A 27,183-nucleotide genomic window follows, 5' to 3' on the forward strand; every position below is an offset into this window, starting at 1 on the left:
AGAGCTCAATTTCTAAAACTCAATAACTGAGGCAACAGATGCTGTACACCAGGACCATTCTCCCCATATGGATGTGTCCTTGTTACACAAAAGGTTTAACCCCCAAAGAGCTCAACGTCTTACCTCCCCAGGGTAGTGATCCTCAAAGAAACATAGGAATCACTTGGGGGGGGAGGGGAAGTTAAACATGAAATTCCAGGCCCCTAACCTTTCATGCCAGTGGTGTGTGTCTGTCTACATACCATGAGAAGCACTGCCTCAGTGATGGTATTATCTAGAAGTATAGCAGAGCGGTGTGGCTGCCAACAGCTTGCTGGGCACCTGCTCCCATGCCCCTAAGCTCCTATACGAGCAACTCAGTGACTTCATGGCGAGAGGAGGACAGGTGCCACAGCACTTACAGGTGGAATGCTCGCTGTGGGTGAAGTGCTCAAGGACAGCTGTACAGAGGAGATAGGATCATAGGCTGAACCTTGAAGGATGGGAAGGATGTCCACAGCAAGAATCATCCACTCAGTGAACCACTATGTAGAACAGGGACACGGGCGCTGCGGTGGTTCCATCAGTTAAGTGGCTGACTTGATTTCAGTTCAGGTCATGATCTCAGAGTTATGAGACAGAGCCCCACATTGGGCTCCATGCTCACCAGGGAGTCTGCCTGGGATTCTCTCTCCCTCAGCCTCTGACCCCTCCTCTCACCCGCTAGCACACTTGCTCACTCTCAGTCTCTCTCTAAAAAACAAATATAAAATAAAAACAGGCACACTAAGCCAGCCTGGCCGCCACAGATGTGGTGATGATGAGGCACACAGTGAGATACTATTAGAAAGCCCAACCAGAGCCAGACTGCAGGGCCAAGTAAGGGGCCTTGATCACTGGCCCATGCACAGCAATAGCCTTGGGAGGGATAGCCATCAGTCTACCCTACTCATAACTGCCTTCTCTCGCCCTCAGACCTAACTCTGCATAACATGTAGACTTCTTAAGGACCCCGAAACTTAACACTGGGCAGGCACGTAGTATGGATTCAAAAAGCTGTGTCGCAAGGGAAGAAGTTCAATCAGACTGGTGATGGCATCAAACAGACTTCAGTGGTCAGAAGTTATCAATGCAGCCAAACCACATTTGTACACAAAGCCTATCTCAGATAAATAAGTTTTTTTTTTTTTTTTGAAATACTGTTTTGTAGCTTTTAAAACCTAGTTTACTGGCTCCTGAACCTCTTTTGAAAGATTGTGTGACAGCTCTGCTTTTTATAACAAGTTATAAGCCAGACAGCAGATGTAATATTCCCAAAGTGCCAGGAACAAAGAGGGGTGAAGGTCAAGTGGGTAAGTCAAGTGCACAAGGGCCAGGAAGAACCCGGTTCAGGGAGCCGCCAGGTAATTGAAGCCAGCCCTCTGCTGGGGAAACAAGGCACGTCTGACTCTACTGAAGACCAGAGAGAAAGTAAAGTAGGAGAGTGTTGAATTCAGAGTCCAGTTACTGAGAGTTGAACCCCTGCCAAATGCTTGGCTTCCTATCAGACACCGAGCAGAGTGAGGATCTCCAAAGTGGTAAAACCGTTGTTGGACTAAATGAGGTATACAAATTAGGCAAACACACAGCTGGGATACAGTACAAGCACTGAGTAAGCCCTCCAGACTTCAAGATTTTGAGATGCCAGTTTGAATGCTTGAAAGTTTTATTTACCATATCTAAAAAAAAAAAAAAAATAGTGATCTTTTTACATATCTACTGTGTAAATGCCCTACAAAGGGACACATTTCTATAAATAGATTATAACATGCAGGTCCTTGCCTGGCTCCCTGCATTCAGAAAAGATTCTCTGGAACAGCTATTGAGAGAGCCCAGAGTCACCCAGGAAAACCACGCTGCAATCTCAAACACCGACTTTCCTGTCTGGGCCACAACTAGAAACTTCAGGAGTAAGATATAAAAAAATGTGCCCTATCTTCAAAAATAATTCTTCAAATCTGAAAAAAAAAAAATATCCCTATCAGCACACAGCTAATTCTCAACTGGATGTTCTGAGAGTCATGGGCTGCTTGTCATGTGCAATTAAACCACAGCTGGCCTCAAATGGCAGAATGGGCATTTCTTCACTTGCAGAGGGACCTGAGTAACAAACAGGCTTTTTCCTCCACCCGTACTGATTATTTCAAAATAAACATACAGGGGCGCCTGGGAGGCTCAGTCGGTTAAGTGTCTGCCTTCAGTTCGTCATGATCTCGGGGTTCCTGGGACCGAGCCCCATATCAGGCTCCCTGCTGCGGGGAGTCTGCTTCTCCCTCTCCCTCCGCCCCTCCCCCTGCATATGTGTGTTCTCTCTCACTCTGATGAATGGATAAAATCTTAAAAAAGAAAAAAGTACCAAATAGAAGAAAAGCTCAAGTGCTGCCACACCAGTTCATGCTTCTACAATTGCGGCCCCATGAAAACAGTATTCAATCTTTAATATAAAAGAGCTTAAGTCCAAACACGGCATTTTCAGAATGCTGTTTAATGAAAGAATTGTTTTTTATGGTTTATAGGCCTTATTCCAGCTTTCCTGTCCCCCTGCATTTGGTAACTGCTCATCCTGAAGGCCAGCACCGGTCAGTATTGGATTTTCTCAAGTGGGCAGTAATCAATTCTCTCCTCCATGGCACTGCTGTCCCCGCCTCACACCCCTTGATCATTAGGTTCCTTCCTGCTCCGCTTGCTCCACGAGAAGGCAGCAGCCGCTGGCCATCCTCAGACGTTACCATTACACTGGGCAAATGGAACCCAGTGAGATACCTGCAATCATGGGCAGCAATTATGGACAGCGAGATGCACATTTTCTCAAGTTTTTAATGATTCCTCTTGCTAGGCATTTATTAAGGATTTTGACATTTTATAGTGAAAGTGGCTTTCTGGAAGCCTGCAATTGTTGCTTTGGTTTTACATTGTCTCTTCCACTTCCTTTGGCATTTTTAAGTGAACTAAAGCCCTGATTTACAAGAGGGAAGAGAAGACACACCAGGGCCTGCCTCCTCCCCCTGCCAGGGGGGACCCCCCCTGCTCATCCTCAGCCCTCACTCATTTCCTCCAACACCTCAGATAAGCCATCACGCTGTTGCTGACACACAGATAACACAACAGCTGCTAACGTCTGCTGCTTGGCTACGGAAGCCCGTTCGGCAGTTCTGGGGTCTTAGGAGCAAAAGGAAGCTCTCGCCTCACAGAGGGGCCTTGGGTGGATACAGGGGACCTCTGGGCTGACAGTAAATCAGAGTATTAGGTAAAAGCTAGAAACAAGTGTGGGGTGGTAGTAGAAATAGTAACACATTTACTGAGCATTTACTGTGTGCTAAGCACGGGGCTAAGCACTCTGTGGGATTCTCCGCTGAGTCCACCGAGCAACCCAATGAGGCAGGTGCTCTCATTTCCCCAGCTGACAGTTTGGTGCCAAGGCCATGCTAGCCCTTCACTATCTCCCAAGAATCTTAAACAGTCTCCTGGGTGGCAGGAGCATCTGTAGATGATTTATCTTTTTTTGGTAGAGAGAGTTGGGAGTAACCTTCATTTGGCCTTAATCAAATTGATATGATGGCAAGGAATGACAGTTTTTAGTCATTGCACTAAGAATTTTCTGACTCTGATTTGGGCAAGGTACCCTGTGGGGGTCAGGCTGAAAGACAAGTCAGATGAACAATAAAAGCACTATGGTTGCTCAGAACTAGAGGCATTTAAGCAAGAGGAAGGAAAAAAAGGGTGGTTTTCATTGGAACATTTCCACAACACCTTCCACTCCTTTTCTTTCAGTTGAATGGATCATAAGTAATTCAAAATTACCTAGTTACACCCTATATAATAAAGGGCATAAGACCAGTGCTCCATGCTGAATATATTCTTAAAATATATTGAAGGAATTGATGAATAACAAAGAATGCACCAAATAAATAAATGGCTGCACATAACCTAAACTTTACAGTCTGTGATTGTTTTTGAACCCACTTTTGGGGGAAAATCATAAAAGGGCAGTTCAAGAAATGCCAAAGCACCAAGACCCATTTCAGTTCAACCATCAGAACTTCTGATGTACCCCCCAAGAGAACATTACAACATTACATAGCCACTCATAATCACAAAATACTGTCTCTCCTCGCCTGGTTATCTCATTCATTCTTAATCTAAATCACTCTTCTTCCAGCTAGATGAGTACCCATCACCATGTGAGGTTTTAAAAACTTCACTACAAGGTATCAATACTTAGAATCAGTAAGTAAATCTGTTCAGAAGAGGAACGTCTTCTACTCAATAGTGTATCTTTCATCTAGTTATGATTCTGGTTATGAAATTGCTAATTTAAAGGTTACCTCTGCTCACGTGTGCCCAAAGATACATATACAATAGTTTTCCAAAATGCTCTGTTATCTACACCAAAACCATCTCCAGAAGCTTATGTAGCAGGGACTAAAACACCATTACTAAAAGCAGTAAGGCTTAGGAGAAAAACACATAGCATCAAAAATGGCTAATCTTGGTGCAGGTGGGGAAAAAAATCAAGATTTTTAAGAACTAAAGAAAATTACATCGAACTACCCCATGTCTGGCTGACAAAAGAGCTGTACAGACTGCCAACCTACAAACAAAAGTCATTTCATTCTTCATATTTATAAACATAATGCTTGATTAGTAAAGGAAGTATGGCCTAAGTGGTTTAAACTCAAAAGGAACTGTTACCATTTATGTTTAGGGAGTTCTGCCCAAAAGGAACAGAATATATTTTATAACTAAGTCATGGAGAAACTATCCAGAAGACCAAGAAACACTTGACTGCATCCTAAAATTTTCTTACCATCTTTTCTTCCTTGGCAGGTGGACTTCGAAGAAAAAAGCAGAGAGGAGCAAAAAGAATATCAATTATTCCAATAATGGTCATGAGCCATGGAAATCCAATTGCCTTTGCGATAGCCCCACCAGCAGAAGGACCTTTCAGGAAACAGAGAATTAGATCAAGCTCTCTCCAGATGTCTCATAGATAGAAAGATACAAAAAGTTAAATAATTTTCAATCAGCATTACCATCCATTAAGCTAAACAGTTGTTTTGAAAGCCCGCATCCTTACCTATGGCATATCCCATACAGAACGCCACATCTGCAATGGCATACACACTGCCGTAGACAGACACATGCCGCAGGTCGACCAGGTAGCCCATGATGGGCATCATTGACGAATCCACCATCCCTGTGGACAGTTAGGGAACATGGTCTGTGGAAAACGGATGTAACCCGAAAATGCGGGGAATACCAGGGACTGTGTCCTAACCTCACAAGCCCACCAGCTCTTCCCCAATTGTCATCACCACCTGTGAGTCTCGAGGCAGGCTGCCTGAGGTATACCCTTCACTAAAGACAGACTGCAGGTCACTGAGCTGGGACTAGAACCCAGGCCACCTTACCCCATCTGGCCTCCACTGTCTGAAGGGCTCATCTTCCTGAGGAGGGCACCCAGCCCTCTGGTGACTCACAGACCATGCTTCACATTGAGTGGAGCACTGGCTACTGGCTGTGTGGCACCCTCACTCACTTCGAGCTGCTGCTATCCAGATTAACTCTCTTCTAGTCGATAGGTCCCTTACCTTCACCCAGAGGGCACACCTATAAGCCTCATACAGCCCCCTCCCCATCCACACGCCCTGGCCTCACATGTGGACCATAAGAAGCTGGAAAGTATCAGGGAAGACAGGAAGGAATTAGAATATGTAGGGGCCTTGCGGGGGGGCGGTGACTCTAGCCTGCTCAGGAACAGATAAAGAGGTCTGCTAATCTGGGGCTCACACACACACACACATACACACACACACCACCAAGGCCACATTAGAATCTCTTGTTCCTTCAACAGTCAGGGACAGGCAGCACAAAGAAAGAGTATGTGTGTTCAGAGTCCTGGGCTCAAGTCCCTGGCAGGGTGAGCAAGGCCATTCCTCATCTCTCTGAACACTGGCTTACCCATCCCTAAAATGGTGCAGATAATGATGGGCTAAGACAAGACTGTCTCTGTGGACAACACCTCCAGCAGAGTACTCAAATCTTAGTCCCCTCTTCTCCACCAACTAGATGGCAAGAAGAGGAGGGAAGTTTCTAGTGCCAGATGGTACTAGAGGCAAGAAGAGGAACGAAGTTTCTTTCATTCAATTCATATTTGGTGATCCCCTAATATGTGGAAGGTGCTGGGGACATGGGGTGAATAAAATGGACAGAAGAGTTGGATGGGCCCCAAAGAGTTGAAAAATAAATTACAGCTGTCACTGACACCACTGGAGTAGGTAGGTGCTGTGGGGAGGATAAACCTAAGCCCACCTGGGGCTCCTTTCTCTCTTTCCACGGTACCCACTCAAAGATTCAATTCTTGCCTTTAGCCTGTGATAGATTTAGCATTGATGTCTAGTATGACCCATCTGTATATTACAAAAGAGAAACAAACGTAGACTCTTTACCCAAAATATTCACAAGTCTGTTCTTAACATGTTCTTGTTCCTCGCATTTCAAACACTCATCCCCTTTGCCAGTGATTCCGCAGCACACGTAATCATGAATACATCAGCCCACCTCTTCTATACCAAACCTTATAAAAAAACTACATGTGCAGTCTCTGTCCCCCAGATTCACTGGAGCAGGTCTGTGCACAGATCTGAGCCCAAACACACGTGCTCTGGTTGAGGGATTCTCTTGTTTGCCCAAGGGCAGCAACGGAGTATCCGTTTGCTTCTGTAAATATCAGGCTTTTAAAAATACTGGTTTTCAGGAAATAAATGACTAGTACGGAGAAGCAAGGATCTGTCTGTAGACAATCAACAGGCTGTACTTGAGCTTGGCTGCCCACAGCCTCTGCTCAAGCTTCCAGAAATTTTAGGTTGAGGAACGACAGTCTGCCCAAATAAGAGGAAATCCTTCCTAGTAATGGGGGAAACAAAGTTTTAAATTTAGGCCTAAGGCTACATGACTTACCAATTGCAAAACCAACTCCAAAGTTGGGAGCTATGAGTCCATAGATGTTTTTGGCAAAAGGAATCTGTGAGAGGAAATAAACATTACACTAGAATCATGACATCCAATGGTAAATCTGGGAAAATATAAAAGACATAATTTCTCTAGCCTGGTGTGTGTATTCCCTTCTGAAGGAAATGGGGGGAAGGAGGTGGATGGAGTTTGGGGAGAATCAGGTTCTCCAAGTCTTTGAGTTGAAGCTGAAATGGATTTTGTGACCACCAAGAAAAACTCGCTAACTGCTATAGTTGAGGTTGGCCTTGACCACACTCCATTTCTGACAAGGACCAGAAGGCCTCACTTAGGGTAGATACTGGCCATTGGTAGAAGGTGTTTTATTCTAGAAAAACATCTTGCTATTGTTTCCGGCTAGTTATCTGAAAGTGTTTTAAGGCACTGTAATGTTTAAGATGATGGGGGTGGAGTAGGTAGTGACATGTACACTATCCAACAGAACATACTAAATAACCTCCAGCTGACATAAAATGTAAATATCCCTTGGAGAATCTTGTCCAAAATGTGTCAGATGATAAAAAAAAAAAAAAGTTGAGGAAAATGGAAGACGTAATAAAAACAAATGTCAAATTTCAAACAGCTATAAAAGGTTTCCTGGGGATTCTTGCCCAAAGCAGAAGTTTTATTTACAGATCATTACCGCTTGTCAAATACCATCTTTTACTCACACATAAAATGCTGATTCCAACAATTATCATTCCTAGAAGAGCACAAAGCCACCTATCAAAAACAAAACAAACAAACAAACAAAAAACAGTGCCTTTAATAAATGACCACTCTAAAACAAAACAAAACAAAACAAAAAAGACCACTCTAGGTTTTTTTCCCCAGGCCAAATTTTCAACAGAAATCAAAACAATTGCTTCTGATAACTAAGGTAGAAACATCTAGAATTTGCTTTAAAAAGCTACATTATTTTTTTTTAAAGCTACATTATTTTGACGGAGTGAGCGTTGTCCGCATTTCATCTTACCTCCCCATTTTGTGTGCGAGCATCCCAAAAATATTGGTTCCAATGAGATAAGAGATACTAGCTGGCAAGAAAGCAATGCCTGTAAATTTATGAAAAGGACACCTTATCAGTATTGATTATCAGTCAAGTGTTAGAAAAAGTAATAATTGTCAGACACCACGATGGTGATTAGAGCCGATGAGAGAAGCCCTGGGGCCTGCACCCAAGCAGCTAATATCCGGCGGCTGACGGGTCCAGACTGGACCCCACCTGCTTTATCCGGCCTCACAAAGCTGCTGAGACGCTCCAGAAATGAAATTCATTCCTCTATCAGCAGCTCCATCTTGCCTGGTGGCAGCTTCACACACGGCCTGGTGCGGGCACACTGCGCCGTGGGTGCTGGTCACTGAGAGCCCCCATGGGCCATGAGCAGGGTGCCACCCGCCCCCGGCCTCACCCCCGTGTTGCTTTACCACAGAGGTAAGACATGAGCATTGAAAAAAAAATGGGGAACATGAAGGACATAGAACAAAATTGAAATGATTCCCAACCCCAACACTCAGAAAATGACCATGGTGACCTCCTCCCATAAGTTTATACACACAAGTTTACACACACACACAGATCAATGCACGTGCCTGAGATTTTAAGAAAACAAAACAAAACATGGGTTTATACTATTGTTCTACATCCTGCTTCTTTCAACTAGCTTTATGAGCATCTTTCCATGCCTAAAAGAAATAATAAATGTCTATGTGGTCATTTTTGGGGTGGCCAAGTCACATGACTGGCATTGTCATGTCCAAGGTTCTATGCTCTCCCAGAGACCTGGCACCCCTGGGCCAAGCCTGGGGCAATTTCCAGCAGCTGGTGGAGTGGCTGCCTTGAAAGTCGTCTCTGCATTGAACAGAAAGCCCTCTTTGAGTCAGACCAGCCCAGCTGCCCCTGATAGGGACCTGTCCCTATCAGCTCCCTGTGTCCCCATCTGCTATCAGGACAGTAGGACAATCTCTTCGAAAGACGGCTTTTCAAACTTCATACTTTTAGTGTTCTTCTTGTACCAGATTTGATTCTAAGCCTTGCCCACAAATGGTGAACGCTGCTTTGTCTGCGATCATAGGACTGCGTAAGCTAGACATGCACGCTAGCTACTAGAGGGTCAGGGCTACTCAAAGTGCACAGGGCCTGAGGCCCTGCCTGTCCCTGCTGCCCACCAGCATGCAGCTAAGGGTGATGTTGCCCCTTCAAGGATCCAGCAGCCTCCCTGTACCTCCGTACGCACTAATGCAAGCCATCAAGCCCTCCAGAGAGGTCGAGCCTTCCAGCACGGGAAGGACTTCAAACTGATTAGGTCCAGGAGCTAAATGCAAAACCAAATCATTCTAGGCTTAGTGATCTGGGAAATAATAATAAAGAGCAATCTCATCTCATGTTCCAGGAAACCGTTTCCATCACACTTGGCAATCTGGGTGGCCAAATAATTGTTGGGTGTAATCAGATTCAGCAAACAGTACTGATAGCGCAGCCCCGGCTCACTGCTACGGCAGAAGACAATGACCACAACGTGGCTCTGGTCACCATGAGAGCGTCTTCAAAGGAAGGAATCAGATGACGTCTGCACTGGGACGTGGCTACATTAGGGACGTTAACAAATGTACGAAGGCAGTGCTCTGGGAACCCAGGAGCTCCCCAAAGCAGCTGGTAATTAAGCCTCATCTCAGATGCAACATAGTAGAGTCTGGAGACCTAAGAAATCATGAAGGCCTTTGTCCCAGGATGAGTATCTCTGGGGTTTAGGGAGGGGGTACATGAAAGGAGGAGGCAAAGTGTAAGATCAAAACCAGCACAGGTACCATGATAAAGAGCCACCAACACTGGGCCTCAGTGTCAGAGAAACAAAACGAAAATGGAGGGGGAGGGCCTAGACCCCATCTAGGAAGGCACCTGCTATTCCTCCCGGACAATTACTGCTCTTGAGGATGGAAGTCCCAGATTGGAAGATCCAGTTTTCCCAGAAAAGCTTGACCTCCAGGTTCCTACATGAAACCTCTTGGGATTTGTAAATGCTGACAACTAATTTTTAAAAACATAAAGCTCTCGCAGGCTGACACCCAAAACCTACGTATGGGCTGAGCCCGGTCCACAGCCACCGCTGTCAACTGGGGCCAAAGAAAGTGATTGCCAAGAACCTGGCCAGGAGCCCTGCTTCCTGGTGAATCTCAGCACAGGATGAAGGCAGAGCGTCGGCGCGGGGTTGCCAGCGTGCTCCAGGGGAAGCCGCAGACCAGCTACAGCTTCCTGACCTACAGGTGGGGCGCGGAGCTCACACGTGGGACCTGCGGGGGGGGCGCACCTTGTGTTCCACAGACAGCAAACGCTCTCTCAGCAAATCCAGTTTCACGATCCTCCAGCACGGGGTGCAAGGCGTGACAGTGGGTCACTGTAACCTCTTAGAGCCCGGGACGCCGCGCACATCGCGTAGGAAGGCTCGGAGGTTCAAGTGACAAACAGCCCTCCCGGGCTGACTCCCCTGCCTGGGCCTCTGCGTGAGCTCCAGCTTACTCACATCTCGCCCTGGCCCTTCCCCAGGCTGCACTGGGCCCCCAGGGGCAGGGACCACTTCACCTGTTCCCACGGCCCAGCTCCAGGGTGGCACATGGGAGGTGCTCAGGACACGGCTGAGCACTTAGAGAAAACATCCTGGGTGAGGACATGCACATCACAGAACCAAACATGTTGAAGGAGGCCGCTGTCGCTTGAGGTCAGGCCCACGTGGTCTTTGGACCTCAGGCTCCCGACTGCTGTTGTGACACAGCGTCAGCATCCTCTGCATCGCCAGGGCCCCCGCTGCAGTACACACACCCCAGAACCTGTTCTAGGCACTCAGAGAAACTTCAATGTGCCTCTTGCAGCAGCCTGCCTGGTGTCCCAAGAGGAGCCCAGCTAGCTTTGCTCAGAGACCCACTGCTCTTCCAGGCAGCTCTTTAAAGGACGGCTGCTACTAGGGGCAGGTGTCTAAACACCAAGCCCTAAGGCTTCCCACCACTTCCCCCCACTGGTCCTGCTGTGCATTCCAGAGCCAAGAGAAGCCGCCTTCCCCCTCCTTCCCCAGTCCAGCCACCAGCTCAAGAGAATGCATCCCAGCCACAGTTTGGCTTCCCGGTGAACCACCACCAGGGCTTTGGGGCGCTCCTAGTGACTGGATATCTACTGCCACTCTTCTGTACAAGCTCCAAATTACCTCACCTTGAAACACGGCGCCCAGAACCCACCCAGCCCAGCTCCATGCTGGGTGCCCAACACATGACCCCTGGCACCTCAGGGAAGAAGGACCAAGTGAATCACAGGGCCGGCCCATCTGGCCCCTGGATCACTCCTGGCTCTGGAGGTAGTCGCATCCATTCTGCACCCCTGGGGCCCCGGCTCACACAGCTTCATGTGGCTCATGTCACTGCAACCTGCGCTCCCTCCAGGTCCCCGCCTGCTGTCATGGGGCGTCTGCAACCCTAGGGCAGGACCCTACGTTCTCACCATAGGGATCCCTCCATGTCCCTTTCAGACCTTCATTGGAATCTAGGGAGACCTTTGGGAATCTGTTACCAACTGGCCAACTTTGTCCCTCCAAAACCTGTATCACCTGCAAGTGCAACAGGAAGTCTTGTCCACCTTGGCCCGACACGACGGGAACAGTATGGACAGGATGGCCTGTACACAGTGCCTGCGGCCACACGCGTGAGCCTCTCCCTCTGCTGGGCTGCTGTCTCCTTCCAGGGGCACCTGCACCCCTTCACGCACCTCTGCACATATGAGAAAGTTCACCCACAGGGATCGTCTGCCCATCCCTGTGCTTTCATGGTAAGCCTGGCCTCAGTCACTGGCTTGACGGGCACAAGAGGGCTTGAACCCCAATGAAGCCCACAAAGAGCCGACGTTGGACATGTAGCCCCAGAAGTGATGGTGGGATGTATCCATGGTCTTCTTCTGAGCTCTGGATGACTCATTCCTTAGGTCCCCAAGGACTTGGTCAGGAACCAGAATGGGGCATGGTACTAGTTTGCCCTATCCTAAGGGAGACGCAGGAGGCTGAAGTCCTCACATCCCAGAGCCACAGCATTCAGCAATCATCTTGCTCTTGGGGACCCAGCCAGGCTGGCACAGCATGTGCCCCAAGGTCATGGCTGGCTGGGAACTGAGTGGTCCCCCTGCCGAGCAGGCAAGTATCCTATCCCCACCAGCTGTACCAGCACATCTCCTTAAGGAGCCAGAAGAAAGAGTTCAGCTCTACTCTTCTCTGGGGCCCATTCCCCAGACCTTAAGTTCCGTTTTGGGGTTTGGAGGCCTTACCATGAACTGAGTTCCTAAGCCTCCTGGTGTCGAGGAAAGGTCATCTGACCCCAGACTGGAGTTGAAAGAAAGATGCCATGAAATAATTCTCTCCCCGCCAACCCCAAAGTCAGAGCCACCCCCAAGGGGCAGGGGTGTCTGGAGAACAGACTCACAAGGGAGCCCTCTGGAGTGTCGATGGGCTACCACCTACCTCCTCGAAAAACTATGGCCCAAAACGCAGCGTTCAACAAAAGCAATCATGTGTCACCCATGCAGCTGGTAAGACTGTTTTGCTTTGACTTCAAATCTTACAGTTTTTTTTTCCCAGAAAGGATGAGGGGCGTGTTCCCTTCACACTAGGGACAACATGGCAAAAGAGGCAGAGATACGGGAATCTCTTGTGTCTCTGTGGCAGGAAGGGAGTGATCTCATGGTGAGAGGCGTGGCCAGCGGGGGGGGGGGGGGGGGGGGGGGGGACATCTGGCCTCGGAGATAAGCCCGAGGAGAGGATCTCCTGATAACATCGAGGTGGCCTGGGCCTGCCATCTACCCGGAAGGCCCAGGGACTGATGGACTTTGAGGACTTTAGAAAGCAAGCCTCGGGCTGCGTCTGGAGAGGGAGAGGGCATTGGGGCGGAGGTGCCTGGCTCATGGCCCAGATGCACCAAGCAGGAGAGGAAGTCAGGTGGGGGCATCGGAAACACTGCAAGAGTGGCTCGGCCTAAGAGCGCTTGCAAAGCGAATGCAGGAGCTCCGGGGACGCGGCAGGTGCGGGCATCTCATGGCCCGGGGTCAGAGGCCCCAGACCACCAGGGGGAGAAGCAGCGCCACGGGGTTACGGCCCGCAGCAGCAATGGGATGTGAAGAGCGGCTCCTCATCTCTTGCAAAACTGCTTTTCATTAACTCCAGTTAGAAAAAGATCTTCCGGGGACGCCCGGGGGCTCAGTGGTGGATTGTTTGCCTTCAGCTCAGGGTGTGATTGTGGGGTCCTGGGATCGAGTCCCACATGGGCTCTCTGCAGGGAGCCTGCTTCTCCCTCTGCCTGTGTCTCTGTGTCTCTCTCTGTATCTCTTATGAATAAACAAATCAAATATTTAAAAGAAAGAAAGAAAGAAGAAAGAAAGAAAGAAAGAAAGAAAGAAAGAAAGAAAGAAGAAAAGAAAGAAAAGAAGAAGAAAGAAGAAAGAAAAGAAAGAAAGAAAGAAAGAAAGAAAGAAAGAAAGAAAGAAAGAAAGAAAGAAAGAAAGAAAAAAAAGAGTCTTTCCCTCCGCAAAGTGATGTGCTTTCTCTGGCAGCTTCCAGTCTTTGGGGTTTCTTCTTTGTCTCCCCTGCCAGGAGGTTCTGAGTTTTGATTTCTAAGAACTAGCCCTAGTTTTGTTCCAAGAATTCTTTCTCCTTCATGGAGAGACTCTTGCTGTTGGGGCTTGTTTTGGATTCTGCTTTGTGACATGACTTCTATACCCTAAAACTCACCCTGCTCAAGCATACAGTTCAGTGGTTTTTAGCAGAGTCACAAGGTGTTGCAACCATCACCACTGTTTGATTCCAAAATACTTTATCACCCCAAAGAGAAACCCACCCATTGGCAGTCCCAGTCTCATCCTGCTCAACCCCAAGCAATCTGGGACTTTTTAATGAAGGATTATTTGGTGAAAGAAAACAGTGATTCAGTGCAGCGCCCCATAAGGACTGGGGTAGGGACAAGTCTGAAGGAGGAAGCAGGATCTGGTAAGACACCACTGCAGAGGGGATAGAAAGTTGTTTGTGAGGGAAGGCGGGGGACACCAAAAATCGCAGCTTCACTTGCCAACCAAAGATGGCAATTTATAAGCCAAGAGAGCTATGAAAAGAAAATAAGTCCCCAGGAAGGATCATCAATAAATTCTTAAAGAAAAAGGTATGTGGAAGAAAAAAAAAAAGGAAAAAGAAAAAGAAAAAGGTATGTGTGCAGGGACAAGCTGTCAGACATTAAACAATGTTCTAAAATTCCAGGAATCAAATAGGAGGGTACTGACAGAGGAATTCATCTCCACACATGGAACAGAAAAGAGAACCCAAGAACAGACCCAAGAACACACAGTCAAGTATGATAAAGGTGGGAAAAATCATGTGGGCTCCTAGGACAACTGGCTGGCCATACAGAAAAATGTTAACACCAAATCCTTAACACAACCCCGTACCTAAGTTAAGTCTATGTAAATCCAAGATGTTTATGTATAAAACAGATCATAAATTAGGGGAAAACATGGATGAAAAAAATAATCTCTACATGGGAAAGATCTCACCAGAGCTTCACTCCGATGACAAGGACATGAAGGGGCAAATTGCTAACCCTGACTAGTGGCATCTTAAATGTTCTGAGTATGTGTGTGGCGGGGGAACCCATTCGTAAACTCAAAAGACATACAACAAAATGACGGCCCAATTTGTAAAACATCTGATAAAGAATATCAATATACAAAGAATATTTAAAATCAGTAAGGACACATAACTCCACAGAAAAAAAGCAGGCAAAAAATATTAAGAAATCCACAATACAGGAAATAGAAATGGCTAAAACATGAAAAGATGCTCAATTGTACTCGAAGAATTTGTAAAAATGAATCAAAATGAGACACACACACCCCACCTCATATGCAACTGGAAAAAACTGACAGTACTGGTGTTAGTGCAATATTACCAATTACCAAACACCCATTGAAATTTCAGGATTTGCACACAGATACACTTCTAAACACGAACAGGAATATGTGTAAGAATATCTTGCTACAGTATGGTTTCTAAATGGCAAAAACTGGAACTAACCCAAATGTCCAACAATAGGACTTGGCAGAAAATTTATGGTATAACCTTAAAATAGAACAATATCCGAGTATTAAAATGAATGATGGGCTTCCAGCTAAACAGGGCAGATGGAATCTAGAGGTTTTTCTCCATTCCCATTGCAAATTCTGTTTAAAATTTAGTAAAGGAACAACAACAAAAAACTCTATACCTTCCCCTCGAAGTCCAAAAACAGACAAAATATAAAAAGAGAAAAGGCAATGAGAAGGAAAAATAAGCAGAGGGAGAACAGTGAGGGACATAACAGAGAACACTGGAACCTTCCACCTGCACATGGAGCAGCCAACAGGAAGCAACAGCTTTTGTACCTCCAAACCTAGAACACTCAGGAACTAAAGGCTCCGGGTACTGTGAATGTAAGGCTGAGGCTATCAACTGAAAAGAGAGCTGAAAGGCTGTTTTATTTTTTATTTTTTATTTTTTTTGAAAGGCTGTTTTAAAAGTACATGGACTCTCCAGCTCTCAATCACTCACCCTGGCAGGAGGCAGCTTCTTTAAAGAAACTAACTGAATTGGCCCAGGGACCCCAGGCAGCACAGAGACCAGAGATAACACAAGAGGCTGAGTTGGGAAGTGAGTGGAAGTCTTCCTACTAAACGGGAAGAGGTTGTTATTTCCACAACCCTTCCACACATACAAAACCACTCAGTAAATATGAAAGGGCTCTTCAAATTTATGAGGACACCAATTATAAAAATCCAATAGGCAGTTTAGAAAATGAAGAAATCAGTGGAGATAAGAAAAGGCAAGATAAGAAATCAAAAGGATAAAACACAGAGGGTCCAACATTGAACCAAGAGTAATAATAAAAGAAAATGGAGTACAGGAGAGGATTCATTAAAGAAATAATACAAAATGGTTTCCCAGGACTAAAAGGAACAGGTTCCCACGTGAGCAGGCTAACCAAACACGTGCCCAGTACAGTAGAAGAAAACAGACCTCACTGCAAAAACCATCATGGATGCTCATAACCTAGAGAGGAAGAGATCTTTCCAGCTCTTACAGAGGATGGGGAATGAGAAGGACACTAGCCTCCTCAACGGCAATCCTGAACACTAGAGCACAATAGGACAGAGGCCTTAAAACAGAAGAAAAATAATTTCCAATCCAAGACTCATATACTCAAATAGACTAAATCAACCAAAAATAGAGAATAGATATGTTTGTAGATATGCAGGATCTCTGAAAACTTTACCTGCCACGCACCATCTCTCAGAAAGCGGCTAGAGGATGTGTTCCATCATAATGACAGAGTAAACCAAGAGAAAGGATACAGGAAACGGGAAAGAGGCAAAGATGTCCAGACAATGGAAGAAGAAAGTCCTAGGATGACCTAGTGAATAAGCCTAGACGGGAGCAAGACAAAGTAATGTGGGACTAATGTCCACAAACAAGCAAAAAGACAAATAGGTTAGGCTTGCCGGTGTACTTGGCCACATTTAGAGGGCCTTTCACCTCTGCCAGAGAATTTGAGAATATGTTCATAAATGCTACCTTGAAAACTAAGAAAATGGAAAAACATGGCAATGACTAACTTTAGGAAAAATAGAAGTCCGTAAAAAGAAGTAATCACAAAACTCTATATGTAGCTCTTCTTTGAACAATATTTGCATGGTCACAATGTCAATCTGAATACCAGTGTAACCAGCAAACATAACTGTTTTAGGAAAACAGAAGTTGAGAAAACAGGTGAGTTGGTGGATATTTTCAGGTGGAATAATAATGGAATTAATCTCCATCTACCATATTAGGGAGCTGATAGAAAATGTGAGAAATTGGAGAACTTTAAAGAAAAAACAGAAGTTACACATATTATTTAGAGACATAAATTAGCAGAAGAAACAACTAAAGGCATTAAAGAGGATCAAATCTGAGGAAGGGGGTTAGCGATGGGGAGGCATGGGATAGGGACTGTTGGCTTTCTCATTATAATTCTAGTATTTAACTTAAACATTAAGTACATGTGTAATTGATTAAAATTCTAATTTAATTAATTTTGAAAATTAAATCTACCCATTCTGACATGGACACATGAACAAACAAAAGGTCACACAGTGATACAACTGGCAAGATTCCACTTGGCTTCAACTTTTAAGCATGGCAGTAAATGCAGAACCATCTAGAAAAAGACAGAACTATTAACAGTGAATCTCATAGAGGACTGGGCTGGGAGGAAAAAGGTGAACACGAGATTTTTTAAGATTTACTTTCTTGATTTGTGTACTTCTGACTTTTTAAAAAATATTTTATTTATTTATTTGACACAGGGAGGGAGGGAGAGAGTGAGCCCAAGCAGGGAAAGCACCAGAGGGAGAGGGAGAAGCAAGCTCTTCGCTGAGCAGGGAGCTGACCTGGGGCTCGATCTCAGGACCCCAGGATCATGACCTGAGCCAAAGGCAGATACTTAACCAACTGAGCCTCCCAGGCACCCCAACTGTTTTTTTAATAATAAAGCATGTATTACTTGTAAATTAAAAATGTTAAAATTCACCCTCTTAAATCCTGTTTGTTGTTAGCCTCTTTCACATACATTTTATTGCTGTCCACATACATTTAACATAACTAGTCTAATTCAGAAACATGGGAAGACACTGAATATATTTTTGCTCTCTCATTTCTGCCCAGGTGTGATGCCTCTATGTTAATTCTGTATCCCATCAAGGATAATTAAAAAAAAAAAAAAACTGGGGCCGAAACAGACCCCAAAGCTCATTGCTACCCTAAGCACTGACCCCACTAAGTGTCAAACAGAAACAATCATTTTATAATCCTGGTACTTGCAGATTGGCCGGGCAACAATGACAGGATTCACCCCAAGGACAAAAGTTCTGGAATCAGAAGCTGCCCTAGTCCTTACCCAGCTGCCACTTTCGGGAACACATGGTCTCCATCATCCAGATGGGCAGGGCTGGCTCCAGCATGGCAATCCCCATGTTTGCAAAGCAGATGGACCCTTCAAGGGAGGAGGACGGTTAGTGTGCTTCTGTTTTGCATCTTGAGCATCCCCTCCTGATTCCAAACACAGTTAAACCCGCATGCCCACAGCCAGAACATTCCACTTGGGTGCTCAGAACTTCTCCTTTTGTGAGGAAAAGCTGTTATTTATAGGTCAAGGGGATAGTGAGGAGGCTGGGTTTATTATTACTATCATCATCATTGTTATTTTTATCAAAGAACAATTAAATATTATGTTAAATCCGTTAAAATGAAATACTAATGATTAAAATTAAATATTAAATTCAAACAAAGCATTAAGAAAAACTTTTTTCAAACTAGAATCCCAGAGTCATAAAGGAACTGGAGGGAGCTGTAGACGTTATTGGATGACCCATCCCAACCTATTAGTGAAGGAGTTCCAATTTATTAACAAAGTAACTTGCCTGAGGCCACCCACCAGTGTAGGCCACTTCCAGGCCACACACAGACCCCAGAAACTGGAGGCTCCTGCGTCCAAGTTTTACTGTGCAAGGAACGCAGACATTTCTAAAGATGCCCTGGGATGCCCCAAAACTCAGTGCATTCGGTTCAGGTGTGCTGTTGAGGGATATTTTTTTAATCCACTATACACATAGAGTATTTCTGCAAATATCCATTACCACCCTGTTAACCAGAAGGTAGAGCCATCGGGAAAGAAGATGCACAGAGCTGTTCCCCACCATGCTGGGAGCTTCCTGTGCTGTGTCCCCAAGAACCTCTAATTTGCCTAAATCCTGATTCAAACGACATTGTGCAATGGTGAGTAAGGTGGTCACATGATGAAGAAAGGTCTTCTCCATGCTTTTTTTTTTTTTTTCATGCTTTGTGACATTACAGGTGGAACAGAGAAAGGATGCTGACGTGACTGGCTCCCCTCACCTGCCTGCTGTTTTCCCAGATTCGGTGTTTGTCTATTTGCCATCTACTAACTAGGGCCACACTGACACAGTTGTTCTATCTCCCCTGTGACCCAGGGCCCACACTCTGAACCCCTCCTGGTCCAACTCTTTTGCAGAGCAAACCGACACCCCTGCCCTGAATCCACCCCAGGACCAGGCACCAGGCATGCAGGGACAGCCCCCAGGCCCCAAAGCCTGCCCATCCTAAGGTGCTCCCCAGCCCTGCCTTGCCTTCCCCATGCAAACCTCTGACCTAGGAAACTTGCTGCTTCCTCAGGAGGCCCTGAGTGGCGTAGCATGCCTCCTTTTCACAGGAAATGTAAGCAATAAAATCTCCTTTCAATAGCACTGACCTCTCTGCATCATCACTCAGTCACCTTCACAAGTTAAAATCCCACCACAACAAATAAGACATATCGCCTGCCCCCCAACTCCCTCAGCCAAGGCTGCCTGGAAGTGTGACAGCCTGATAGTCAGGGCTGGGTGGATCTTTCCTCCCTGAGTCAGGGTGAGACGATGAGGGTCAAAGAAAGCCCGAGGCAGGGGGTGCTGGGCTTCAGGGATTCCCACTCTCACCACACACCTCCTCACTCCCCCTCAGACAACCCGGGCTCCATGGGCACCTGGGTGTTGGAATTGTCCCTGCGTCTTGCTGGGGGCACAGAGAGGTCCCCCTGCATCAGGTCACCACACCAGGTTTGCAACACCTTGGCTGCCAGGCATGATGGAGAGGGTCTAGACCAGGGCTACACAGGTGCCCCCCGAAATCCAGCAGCGGGTGGCCAGCGTTCATGACCACTGCTTAGACAAATCTACCCCTAACTGCATCTGATGCCACACTTCAGGGCTGCCCTCTCCTGACCTGACCCCAGGCCCGGTGCTGACCAGTGTCCAGACCCAGGCAGCATAACTGGTCTCCTGTTCGGCAGCCCCAGGCCTACATCACCAAGCTGGTCTTGGAGAGACAGTCTCTTGGATGAATGACGCCCATTACCCTCCCACAAGCCATAGAACCAGGGCTTCCTCTGAGTCCATCTAGACCAAGAACCCAAAGATGGGACCTTCTGTAGACAAGGGCGGTTTCCCAGCAGCCTCTGGGGTACTGCACAGAGTGACCTCTCCACGGGAGGGAGCTGTCCTCTGGGGCTGCACTGTCAGCCTTAATTCATGCATGCCCAGGTGACTCAGACCACCCACCTACGATGCCTGCAGTGAGGCCACGGACTCCTTCCAGAAGTTCACGGCCACACAGCGATGGCCACCGACACAAATAAACCTCTGTGTCAGGGCATCTCCGTGACCTGGACATCTCTGCCCCAAATGAAAACCGACAAAGGAACTTGGCTGAGTGTCAGAAATTAATGATGGAAGAAAGCCAGTCCCTGTGGTGCATTCGTAACCCCTCTGCTATTCGTGTTTCTCTACCGTCCAATGTTTCCAGCAGCCCAGCGAGCACTGGTTCTCGCCACCCACCCCCCACTCTTTGGCTGAGAAGGAGCGGGGAGACTGAGGAGGGCCCCACCTGCAGCGATGAGGATGTACGGGTCCTTCAGCAGCGTGGTTAGCGGTGTCCCCTTCTGGCTCTGTCAGCAAAAATCAGGGGTTAAGAAGGTTGACGGGGCCACAGTGGCCCCCTCCTTCCCCAGGGGCTTACCTCTGGCTGGACCCGGGACGGCTGGAGCACACAGAGCTGAATAGCTACAAGAAAAAGGAAGGGAAAAAAGGTGCCCCAAGCACCTGCTGCAAACACCTGCTGACACGGATCACCTGCTGACACAGGTCACAGCCACCAAGAGCATGGCCAAGGTCCCCACATGGACTCACCTCCATCCAAGAGCACCAGGGCAGCCAGCACCAGGAACGGAGCTGTCTTCCCCACAAACTCATAGAGCACACTCCCAAAGGGGGGACCCACTGCAAGGAAGAGAAAGAGGAGCTGGTGCCAGGGCCTGGGACTGGTGCCCCCACCCCCAACTCCACTAGGACCGTCCATTTGTTCCTCGAGTTTGTACTTTGTTCCCAAAACTATTTGGGGGTGGCCACCCTACATTCTACTCAGCCCAAGGTGCCCCGGCAACTCCCTCCAAGCAGTTTTCTACACAAGGCATGGGCAAGAGCATATGAGGGTCACCCCAAAAGTAAAGACCAGAGAGCAACCAGACCCAGGCCACACAACCGAGCTACTCAGGGAGCACAGGAAAATGGGTCAGCGCGGATCTTGTTCCTTCTAAACCAGCTCGGAGAGAACTCTGGGCTCCCCAGTGAAGGCTGGGGATGCAACAGGGAAAGGAGAGGACCCACACGTCCTCTCAAGGAAGGGATCTGTCCTCGGGGGCAGGGGAGGTCAGCCAGGGGGAGGGGGGGAGGTCCGCGGGTGGGATGGTAACCCGGAGAATGTCCAAGTTCAGGCCTTCCTTTTACATCTGGACCCGGGGAGGTCTGGGTTGGTTTACTTTGCCCAAGGTCACCCGGCAGCCTGGGAGGAGGCGGCAGGGGAGCCCACATCCTCCCAGGTCAGGAAGGTCCCACCGGTTTTCCAAGGGAGCAGTTATCACCGCATCTCCTGTCCTCCCTCCGGTGCTGGGAGGTGGGCGGCGGGGAATAAAAAGGGAACAGACTCAGAGTGGGCTGAGGGCAGGCTGTGGCCTCCAACGGCAGACAGGCCCTCCCCGCAGCCTGCTCCCGGAGGCCCTCACCCACCTAGCACCCCCATGGCCAGGCCTCCCAGGGCGATGCCCATGGCGTTGCCTCTCTCTTCGTCATCCGTGTACACGCTGGCCAGCATGCCCATCCCTAAACAGAGAAGAAATGGTCAACAGCCCAGCTTCAAGGGAGCACCAAGAGAATCATCAGTGACTCGCTTGCCCAACTCTGGCCCGGACCTGTGAGCTCCCAAACCTGTCACATTCGCAGAAATGTAAGGCCAAGCCGAATCCAAGGGAGCAGTACCCTCCCGACGGAACCCCCCCCCCCAGTACCACCACTGACCCCGGGAGTCCCTGCACTGTTCCAACTGACTCTGCAAGGGGCCGCCAGCCAAGGCGAGCCTGGGGACCCCTGCAACAGACCGAAGCTGTTCCCCCGGCCCCCCACCAGCCCCGGGCGCTGACTGATTGGGGTTTCGGGGCACCTACCAGCCACAGACGAGCAGGAGGAGCCGATGCCCTGCAGCGACCTGGCGATGAGCAGGAAGGCGTAGCTGCTGGAGAAGGCGAACACTGCGGAGGGGGCGGCCGCGCCGCGCATCAGTGCCAGCCTGACGCGGGGCCACCGGCTCCCAGGGGTGCTTTGAGGCCATCCCTCGCCTCGACGGCGCATTTCCCTACTAACCGCGCTGTGCTCCTGTGCCGTGAACAGCTCCACCGACCCCCCTTCTGCAACCGCTGCCAACACCCGGCCCACCCCCCACCCCGGGGGACCCAGGCTCAACGCCCAGCGTGTGGTCCTCAGAGCCCACTCGGGGACCCACACGCAGCCGGAAACAGCAGACACTTACTGATCGTGGACACAAACATGATGCAGAATCCCGCAAACATTGGAATTGGGTAGCCAATTCTGCAAAAGAGAGCCACGGGGAACGTCTGGTGACTGCTCCATATTTCCCTAAGGCTTTGTATGGAGCCTTACCTTTGGGATCAGATGGATGAGGGTTTGGTCGACTTTTCTAAAAATTCATATAGTTGGTGCTTCCTATGTGACCTTTTCGTGTTTGACTGCCTTGGAACGTGAATACATTTAAGGATTGCCACCCTGGACAGAAATTTCTCCGGAATAAATGTTAACACAATATTGGCAAGTAACCCAGGGCATGTCTAAAATACACAACACCCCGGTTTCCATCTTTTTATTATTATTCTTTAATTACTGTCTTTGCTAGAGCTTCTCCAAAGGGACGATGGCAAGCCAATGAGTCCAGTGAAAGGTCATCAGGTGAGTCATCAGTGCGGCAGCAGAGACAACGGCACTACATCTGAGAGGCATCAGGATACAAGGGGATATTCAAGTCTCCCTGCGCGTTGACCTCGATGAGGCCAGCCTAAGGAACTAGGCCTTGATTTTGGTGCAAAACTTCAACATCCTACTTGCTCTGAAAGACCTACAGGGCTCTGCCCCCCCGGGTGGACAGGGGCAGTGGGAAGACCCCGGCCTCCTGGTATCGCACCCGGCCCTACCGTGTGAGCCAAGTAAGCCACTGGCCACCTCCCAGCGCTGGAGGGAAGACAGGAGATGTGGGTGATAAACTGCTACCAGGCACCTGGGACATAGAAGGTGCTTCAGAAAGGGTCTCCTCCCTCATCCTCTTTTCTTTCCTCTCTGTGCCTGCAGAGTATGCAGACTGCTTGGCTCCTGCTCTACGGATGGATGGGACAGGAGAGTGAAAGCAGCTTCCTGGCCCCTGCCGCCCTGGGTGGGAGGCCAATGCTGGCTGAGTGACTGACCATCCTCTAGCAGAACAGCCCAGAACATCTCCAGGCTTTGTTTCCCTCCAGCCCTAGACCCTCGGGCTCCTGGATAGGAACCAAGTGAGGACCAAGGAGTCCTGAGTCCCAGTCACTCAGCCTGGAAGTGAGTGACTGGGACTTCTAGTCTAGGCTTGACTAAAAAATCACGATAACGGGACACCTGGGTGGCTTAGCGGTTAAGCCTCTGTCTTCAGCCCAGGGCATGATCCCGGAGTCCTGGGATCGAGTCCCACATCGGGCTCCCTGCATGGAGCCTGCTTCTCCCTCTGCCTGCATCTCTGCCTCTCTCTGTGTGTCTCTCTTGAATAAATAAATAAAATATTTTTTAAAAAATCACGATAACGATACCTTCACTTAAAGTTACATGCAGGGGCACCTGGGTGGCTCAGTGGGTTAAGCGGCTGTGTCAGCTCAGGTCATGATCCAGGATCCTGGGATCGAGCCCTGCATTGGGCTCCCTGCTCAGTGAGGAGTCCGCTTCTCCTTTTTCCTCCCAATAAAATCTTTTTTAAAAAAGATTTTATTGGGGATCCCTGGGTGGCTCAGTGATTTAGCACCACCTTCGGCCCAGGTTATGATCCTGGAGACCCGAGATCAAGTCCCACGTCAGGCTCCCTGCATGGAGCCTGCTTCTCCCTCTGCCTGTGTCTCTGCCTCTCTCTCTCTCTGTCTGTCATGAATAAATAAAATCTTTAAAAAATAAATAAAATTTAAAAATGAATAAGTAAAGTTCTACTCAATTCTCTAAGCACTTACAGCCATCAGCTCAACGATTTGACAAAGGCAGATGACTACCTCCCCATCTCACATGAGGAAACAGAGGCCACCAAAGTGACCTGTCAAATGCCCTCGGGCTAATTTCACTCAGGGCCATCCTGTCCAGTCCAGGGCTTTTCCCTGCAAACTTCACCACCTCCCCAGGAAGCCAAAAGACATATGTGGCTTTACACAGAATCTTTCCACAAGGTCCTCATCATACTCCCCCTCCTCTTTTTTTCTTTAACTGCTTCATGTGCTCCAGAAACTAGCAAAAATACAAATAACATCTCAAAATAGCATCATTTCAGACAGCCCTCCTCCCACCATCCCATGAAAAAGTCCCCCTACTGTGACCCAAGGTGAGTTTGCAATGCACCAGGTGGGGCTCAGAGCCAACCAGGCAAGTCAGGGCAGGATGCCAGGGTTCAAAAAAGCACTTCAGATGGCCGTCAAATGACAGCTTCTCTAACCTCAGCTAGCCTGGAGTTGACTGCTCCATACTCTTTATTCACTTGGGCAAAAGAGCCCCACTCACAACACCAGGCCCTACACAGCACTGCAGGATACTGAGGGAAGAAACTACCAGGAGGCTGAGAGCGAATTCATAGGCAATTCATTGCTTCTCAGCAACCCCTTCACATCTTGGGGGAAGAAGGAATTGTGGCAATGCCTGTAGCTGCCCTGCAATAAACCTCGGCTTCTCACCCCCTTTCAACATACTCCTTGGAAAACGATCTATTTATCAAAGCTGTTGGAAATACCAGTGCAGCGATGCTCAGCCTGCAGCCGGATAAGTGGTGCAGGCCACCTGGCAGGACACATCCAGAGTAACTTCCTCTTACCAGGAGGCTCTAGCATTCCACAAGAACGTTATTAGGAAACTAGGAAGGGGACCACTTGTGATTCTCACCCCCGCTCCGTGAGGCAGCTGGCATGATCCTCATTTTTCAGATGACTATATTGAGGGCCAGGGAAATTAAGTAACCTGCCCCAAATTCAGGATGACGGACCTATCTTGAGTGCCTAGGGCGTGCCAGGTCCTGCTAGCATACATTTTGGTGGGGGATCACACCGGGTGAGTGGAATGAATGCTCTACGGCTTAACGCCAGATGGCTCCATGCAGGGATGTGTACTTATATAGGATTCTTGTTATCAAGCCCAGGTGCTGTGTTTGCTTTAAAACCACTGCAGCTGGGATCCCTGGGTGGCGCAGCGGTTTGGCGCCTGCCTTTGGCCCAGGGCGCGATCCTGGAGACCCGGGATCGAATCCCACGTCGGGCTCCCGGTGCATGGAGCCTGCTTCTCCCTCTGCCTATGTCTCTGCCTCTCTCTCTCTCTCTCTCTCACTGTGTGCCTATCATAAATAAATAAAAATTAAAAAAAAATAATAAAACCACTGCAGCTACTGTCTTTAAATCTCTTTGGGATTTTAATAAAGCATGTATGGAATAACCACGGGGCCAAACACGAAGGAAACTCAAAGGCTGGCCAGTCTAAACCTTCATGCTGGATGAGAACGTGGAGGTTCAAACACAGAGCGGCTCCCCCATGGTGCCAGAGCAAGCCCACCACTCTGGGTACCACGGGCTCACACCCCTTCTTCCTGTTACTGGACACGCACGTACTCTGGACTTTCAGCGCTGGCCAAGCTGCTGCCCGGGCTGCCCGGTGGAAAGTGCTGGGCAGCATCTTTCCCCCAGGGCTCAGCCCTAAGGCAACAGGGCACAAGGGGCAGATCCTGGAGCTCTCCACCCTCAAATTCTTCTGTTCCCCCTCCCCCACCGAAAACGCACCTCCAAGGAAAGATGTCCAGTGCCCCAGGGTCACCGGGAGATGGGCAGATCACCAGTGCCCTTTCTCCTTCCTCACAGTATCTTCTAAATGGACAGAGGCTCAAGTGACATTAATCATGAACATGTGAGTCAGCCTCTTGTCTCAGTGCTAAGCAGAGCTAGATCTGATGCAGCCTTTAGCGAAATGTCCCATTTCTATCCCCTTAGGCATCATCCCAGCCCACGATCATCCTCTTTAAGAGCATCAGGGAGCAGTTAATCCAATTGAAAATAGACTAAAAGTCATATATTGAATCCCCAGGAAAAAAGTACAAAGCAATAAAAGTTATGTTCATTATATATACCTACACACCAGTGGAGAAACTCCGTATTCCCTAACTCATCACTGAAAATCGATACTTTTTTTTCCTTTAATAACTAGCTCATCTTTGCCATAGAGACCAATGCAAGCTCCCTTCTCAGGCCTGTTAAAACTCAGGCTCCCTCAGGGCACCTGGGCGGCTCAGAGGCTGAGCGTTTGCCTTTGCCTCAGGGCGTGATGCCGGGGTTCTGGGATGGAGTCCCACATGGGGTTCCCTGCAGGGAGCCTGCTTCTCCCTCTGCCTAAGTCTCCGCCTCTCTCCCTCTGTCTCTCGTGAATAAATAAATAATATCTTTTTGAAAATAATCAGTAACAAAAAATAAAATAAAACTCAGGCTCCCTCTGCCCTGGGACATGACAACAGCAAGGACACACAGTAGAGGATCTGGAGGGTACAAAGCTATCATCAGAGAAGACAAGACGTCAAGGGTGACATCACCCTTCTCAGTTATTTTCTAGAAGGTGGTACAGCAAGTGAACATCGGGAAATGGGATGACGCCTTACATTGCTAAGATGTACCAAGGAGTTGATGGTCCATCGTTTCGTATGTAAAACAAAATTCTTCGGTTTAGTGCTTGCTCAGGTCTGTCTTTTTTGGCTGGTAGCTGCCTGCAGGAGGTTGCGGAGCCCTGGACTCCTCAGTGTGTGGGGGAGACCCCTGCTCCCTGACATGCAGCTCGGGTGGGGGCTTTGCTCCCCCGAGAAGCGCCCCATCCCACTGCCAGCTTCTCTTCACTGCACAAGTGAGACTGTGTCACACCATCCTAATGACATC

The 27,183-nt window shown here is 48.3% G+C and overlaps 1 protein-coding gene across 2 annotated transcripts in view; it reads right to left on the minus strand.

Annotated features, from left to right (window-relative positions):
* Positions 1-27,183, minus strand: part of SLC18A2 (solute carrier family 18 member A2) — a 36,644-nt gene that overhangs the window by 2,007 nt on the left and 7,454 nt on the right. The window contains exons 4-16 of one of the 2 annotated variants that reach the window (XM_041742707.1): positions 22,527-22,585; positions 22,165-22,248; positions 21,731-21,823; positions 20,855-20,944; positions 20,685-20,728; positions 20,553-20,613; positions 18,013-18,108; positions 8,006-8,084; positions 7,701-7,752; positions 6,979-7,042; positions 5,096-5,215; positions 4,826-4,959; positions 2,523-2,781 (exon numbers count right to left, since the gene is read on the minus strand). In XM_041742707.1, the coding sequence (XP_041598641.1) occupies positions 2,737-2,781; positions 4,826-4,959; positions 5,096-5,215; positions 6,979-7,042; positions 7,701-7,752; positions 8,006-8,084; positions 18,013-18,108; positions 20,553-20,613; positions 20,685-20,728; positions 20,855-20,944; positions 21,731-21,823; positions 22,165-22,248; positions 22,527-22,585 (1,021 nt within the window). In that variant the 3' untranslated portion in view covers positions 2,523-2,736. Of the gene's footprint in view, positions 1-2,522; positions 2,782-4,825; positions 4,960-5,095; positions 5,216-6,978; positions 7,043-7,700; positions 7,753-8,005; positions 8,085-18,012; positions 18,109-20,552; positions 20,614-20,684; positions 20,729-20,854; positions 20,945-21,730; positions 21,824-22,164; positions 22,249-22,526; positions 22,586-27,183 lie in introns of those variants that run through there. The other variant, XM_041742706.1, reaches the window with a different exon arrangement.

Source organism: Vulpes lagopus, chromosome 2 (assembly GCF_018345385.1).
Source record: "Vulpes lagopus strain Blue_001 chromosome 2, ASM1834538v1, whole genome shotgun sequence".
Classification (NCBI taxonomy): Eukaryota; Metazoa; Chordata; class Mammalia; order Carnivora; family Canidae; genus Vulpes; species Vulpes lagopus.